This window comes from Rhinopithecus bieti, unplaced genomic scaffold (assembly GCF_001698545.2).
Source record: "Rhinopithecus bieti isolate Rb0 unplaced genomic scaffold, ASM169854v2 scaffold_51440, whole genome shotgun sequence".
NCBI lineage: Eukaryota > Metazoa > Chordata > Mammalia > Primates > Cercopithecidae > Rhinopithecus > Rhinopithecus bieti.
Window position 1 is genome coordinate 312,151 of NW_016820117.1, and position 5,444 is coordinate 317,594.

Sequence of the window (5,444 nt, forward strand, 5' to 3'; positions counted from 1 at the left end):
TTTTTTTTTTTTTTTTTTTTAGATGGAGCTTCACTCTCGTAGTCCAGGCTAGAGTGCAGCGGCATGATCTTGGCTCACTGCAACCTCTGCCTTCTGGGTTCAAGGGTTTCTCCTGCCTCAGCCTCCAGAGTTGCTGGGACTACAGCCATGCACCACAACGTCCAGCTAACTTTTATATTTTTAGTAGAGATGGGGTTTCACCATGTTGGCCAAGATGTTTTCAATCTCCTAACCTTATGATCCGCCCACCTTGGCCTCCCAAAGTGCTACATTACAGGCGTGAGCCACTGTGCCCAGAAAAGACCTCATTTTTTTTGTTTTTGTTGTTGTTGTTGTTTGTTTCTTTTTTGAGACAGAGTTACTCTCTTGTTGCCCAGGCTAGAGTGCAATGGTGCGATCTCAGCTCACCGCAACCTCCACCTCCTGGATTCAAGTGATTCTCCTGCCTCAGCCTCCCGAGTAGCTGGGATTACAGGCATGCACCACCACGCCTGGCTAATTTTGTATTTTTAGTAGAGACGTGCTTTCTCCATGTTGGTCAGGCTGGTCTCAAGCTCCTGACCTCAGGTGATCTGCCCGCCTCAGCCTCCCAAAGTGCTGGAATTACAGGCGTGAGCCAACGTGCCCAGCCAAGACCTCATGTTTTAAATAAGGCATTATCTGTTCTCATTCTAGTTCTACTTTTCTCTTACAAATGCATTCACTGCAAGTAAGAGAAAAAAGAGTAACAACAGTATAATACTATAAACCTCGGGTATTAATTCTAGATTTCCATTCTCATATAGCATTCAAAAGCATTTTCACAAACTGGAATATAACTGAATGAATAAAGATAATCCTTCATAACCTATTTACATCCTCAAAAAGAACTTAAAGGCTTCCTTTGGCCACATTTCAGACCAACAGCGACATAGAGGGAAAGTTGGTTTAGATCTTAATTTGCTGATTTCACAGTGAATCTATCCAAAATTCGTGTTCCCTTCCACTATTTATTTGGAGAACTCTGATTCAGGAATCTATAAACAGGATTCTTGAGATTTACTAAGTGCCGTGCCAATGGTGTAATGATAGTGAACTAGATGAATACTAATTTCTCCTGAACACTAGCCAAGAAGGTAAACAATCTATAATTCTTTCCAGATATGAATGGGGATAATTCCCTAACAGATTCATTTCCAGGGTACATTAAGCATACATGAACTGAAGCGAAGTCATATAACCAACTTCAGATTCCAACCCCTATCACAACTATGACCATACCTTTCCCCCTTGATGGATGTGATACCAAACAGAGGTACCACCAAAGTCCACATGGAAGTCAGTATAGCAGCCTCGAACACTCATTAGACAGTACCTGACCCAAAAAAAGCAGCAGCATTAGTGTACCGATGGAAGAAAGTGCATCTGCCCCACCAAAATGCCATACTCTCCTCTTGTATACTCCCTTTATCTTCCACCTAATCAAGTTCCAGAAGGAGAAAAAGCAATGCATTTTCAAGTCATCACATTATCAGAAAAAGGTTTTTTTTTTTTTTTCTTTTTTTTTTCTACCCTATTGACTAAAATGTTAAGTTTTTTTTTCCTTTAACCATGTGGTTGTGTGCTATGGTTTGCTCATATACACTCTTCCTTATGGAACTGTGAAGTCTAATCTTTAAATAATTCATCTTTTTAATCATTTAGGACACAGCAAAGCTTTTAAGGGAGAAGCAAATCCTTGCCATTACTTTGGTCTCCCACAGCACGCGGAGGAAGATGCAGGGCGTTTCACTTACTTCTGCACTTTAGGGTACTGCATCTCCAAGATGGCATTTGTTGATTCAGTCTGGCTTTCCTTCAAGTGCCTTGGCCACATGTTGTCTACCCAGTCAATGAAATCCACCTTTAAATAGAAGGAGGAAACACTTGGGCTCCAAGGGAAAGGTTGGGGTCAAAGATAATTTTAAAGTCAAGAAAAGCAGAATTTCTTAAAATACACAACAAAAAACTATAATTGTAAGCAAATTAAAACAATTGGTTGGCGAATCTTAGGATTACTAGGCAACCATCCTAGAAATAATTGTTATATGAGAATAAAGATTCATCATTCCATCAAATGATAATAGTAAAGACAGAACTAGTCAAAACGGAATCATTAATGATGCAATAGTGTATAACTATGAACTCTCTTCTATGTCAATACTCATATAATTTGTTTTATTTTTAATCCAATAAAAGGTATTGTCTGGAAGGTATCTATAAACTCAGCAAAATATATACCATTGTTAGAACAATTAAGATGCCAAAAGTTAGGTTTAAAAAAAAAAATCCAGCATGGATTTGTAGCCTTGCATTGACAATGTGCTATAGAAACTACCAGCTTAGGAATAAGAAGCTCCAGGTCTGTCATGTCTTTTCAAGACTATATAAGGCCCTGGAACTCATCTATAAAACTAAGACAGACCAGGCACAGTGGCTCACGCTTGAAATCCCAGAGCTTTGGAAGGCCAAGGTGGGAAGATCACTTGAACCCAGGAGTTCAAGACCAACCTGGGCAACACAGTGAGAACTCAGCTCTTCACAATAAAACACAAGTCAGTTGCAGTGGTTCACGCCTGTAATCCCCAACACCTTGGGAGGCCGAGGCAGGCAGATCACCCGAGGTTGGGAGTTCAAGACCAGCCTGACCAACATGGAGAAACCCCATGTCTACTAAAAATACAAAATTAGGCTGGGCGCGGTGGCTCACGCCTGTAATCCCAACACTTTGGGAGGCCAAGGCGGTGGATCACGAGGTCAGGAGATCGAGACCATCTGGCTAACATGGTGAAACGATGTCTCTACTGAAAATACAAAAAATTAGCCAGGCATGGTATGGTGGCAAGCGCCTGCAGTCCCAGCTACTCGGGAGGCTGAGGCAGGAGAATGGTGTCTACCCAGGAGGTGGAGCTTGCAGTGAGCAGAGATTGTGCCATTGCACTCCAGCTTGGGCAACAGAGCGTGACTCCATCTAAAAAAAAAAAAAAAAAAAAAAAACTTAGCTGGGCATGGTGGCACATGCCTATAATCCCAGCTACTCGGGAGGCTGAGGCAGGAGAATCACATGAACCAGGGAGACGGAGGTTGTGGTGAGCCGAGATCATACCATTGCACTCCAGCCTGGGCAACAAGAGCGAAACTCTATCTCAAAAAAAAAAAAAGGGCCGGGCGCGGTGGCTCAAGCCTGTAATCCCAGCACTTTGGGAGGACGAGACGGGTGGATCACAAGGTCAGGAGATCGAGACCATCCTGGCTAACACGGTGAAACCCCGTCTCTACTAAAAAATACAAAAAACTAGCCGGGCGAGGTGGCGGGCACCTATAGTCCCAGCTACTCGGGAGGCTGAGGCAGGAGAATGGCGTGAAACCGAAACGCGGAGCTTGCAGTAAGCCGAGATCCCGCCACTGCACTCCAGCCTGAGCGACAGAGAGAGACTCCGTCTCAAAAAAAAAAAAAAAAAAGGAAAAAGGAAAATACAGAAAAGTCCACAGAACAAAATATAAAAGGCTTTTAAATTTTAATATATAGTTTTGTGATTTTTTTTATATACAGTTTTGTGATATTTGCTTTAAATGCTTTCTGTCAATAAAATACTAAAGCACCACAGTTACGGTTGGAGTTCCCATTGGAATCCTTTCAGTCCTATCTTCCTCTTTCCTCAGAAGTAATAATTGTCATTTGGTGTGGGGTTTTGTTTTGTTTTTTTCTGGCACATACCTTTATGAAACATATACCTTATTTCCTCAAGTCTAAGCTGCTATCAATTGTAAAATGAATACTAATTTCAGAGTTTTCAAGGGTTAAAAAATATACATCTTAGAATCTATGAAATATGCTATCTATAAGCAGTATGTATTATTTTGCACATTTTACAGTTTTAGCATAAATGTTATCACTCCATACAAATCATTCTGCAGCACACATCATTCTCTCATCGTATCGTTTTGGGGGACTACCATTGATGACACATAAAGTTCTAGTTCATTCCTGTTGTATTTTCTTTGTAGCATTTATCCCTCTCTGAAATGTTCTTGTTTATTGTCTTCTGGCTGTACCTCACCCCAACCAGAATGCCAGCTCTCTGAGAGCCAGCAGCTGTGTATCTCATTTCCTGCTGAGTCTCCTGTGTGTAGAATGGTGCCTGCCTGGCACATAACACCTGCCAGGTCAGTGAGGAGAGAAGTTAGGGTTTGAGGTGCCTCCGCAGTGAAAGGAGAGTGGATGCGATCACTGGGCGTGTAAGTGGAAAGAGAGAAGAGAGAGTCAGTACTGAGAGTTGCTTCTGCTTCAGAGAGGAAAGCAGAAAGGAGGCAGGAGAGGAACTGTTCAGGAATTGGAAGGAGTCAAGGATGGGCCCAGGAAGCAGAGGCAGGAAGAATCTTGAGGGACAGGAAGAATGCTGAGTGGTACAGTTGAAGAGAATGAGGATGGAAGAATCAGGGATTCAGTGAGGAAGTAATTATGGGCAGGAGTTGGAGACTATGAAACCAGATGGCAAGGGGCTAGAATATACAGAAAAGAGGCAGAAAGCAAGCATTGGAGAAGAGAAATTTGATTTTTCACAAGGGAGAATAGTACTATAAGACAGTGTTTAATAGTGTCATATAATAGGTTATATGACAGTGTTTAAAGACTGAGGAAAATGAACATTCTGAAAGATGGTAGGTTAAGGATCATCTGTAGAGACACAAACTGCAGAAGCTATGGAGAAGAAGCATCCTGTAGCCAGTTGCTGGATTTGGAGGAAGAGGGTTGGCTCAGGTCTATTTCTCCACATCCTATGCCCTCAGTTCCTTTTTCTTTCACTTCTTTCAGGGCCTTCTCTTAGCCCATTTCCAATTGTTTTCCTAAAACCTAGGCATTCTGCTTTCCAGTTTTCCTAGCACTGTTTCTTATCCTTTTTCTACCAGGCATTGGCCGCTGGACCAACCCCCAGTACCGGCAGTTCATCACCATCTTGGAAGCAACGCATCGGAACCAGTCTTCAGAAAACAAGGTGAGAGGCTCTAGGAAAAGTGCCACACAGGTGCCCGGTAGCAGCTTCCTCAGTTGTCCCTCAGAGCACCGGACACTGGCTTCTGCAGGAAGAGGAGGTGTGTTTTACCACCTGCCACACTGGGTGTTTGCTTGCACATTGCTATATCTCTTCTCCCCTCCATTAGTGAACTGTCCACCTGAGAAGTTTTTCTTCCCTACCACTTCTAATGGAATATTCTGCTAGAACAATCTTCCCCCTCCCTCACCTGCAAGAACTGGCTAAACTAGAAACATTCCACAATGTTTCTTTTTTCTTTTCTTTTTCTTTTCTTTTCTTTTTTTTTGAGACGGAGTCTTGTTCTGTCACCCAGGCTGGAGTGCAGTGGCCGGATCTCAGCTCACTGCAAGCTCCGCCTCCCGGGTTCACGCCATTCTCCTGCCTCAGCCT

The 5,444-nt window shown here is 42.8% G+C and overlaps 1 protein-coding gene and 1 long non-coding RNA gene across 3 annotated transcripts in view; one reads left to right on the plus strand and one right to left on the minus strand.

Annotated features, from left to right (window-relative positions):
• Positions 1 to 5,444, plus strand: part of ABHD16A (abhydrolase domain containing 16A, phospholipase) — a 17,923-nt gene that overhangs the window by 2,737 nt on the left and 9,742 nt on the right. For both annotated transcript variants that reach the window (XM_017859515.1, XM_017859516.1), the window contains exon 5: positions 4,930 to 5,015. In XM_017859515.1, the coding sequence (XP_017715004.1) occupies positions 4,930 to 5,015 (86 nt within the window). The remainder of the gene's footprint in view (positions 1 to 4,929; positions 5,016 to 5,444) is intronic.
• LOC108520242 (uncharacterized) lies at positions 611 to 2,952 on the minus strand. The gene is made up of 3 exons (XR_001882865.1): positions 2,916 to 2,952; positions 1,776 to 1,882; positions 611 to 1,354 (listed from the first exon to the last, which is right to left on the minus strand). It is a non-coding gene; the product is annotated as an uncharacterized LOC108520242 (long non-coding RNA).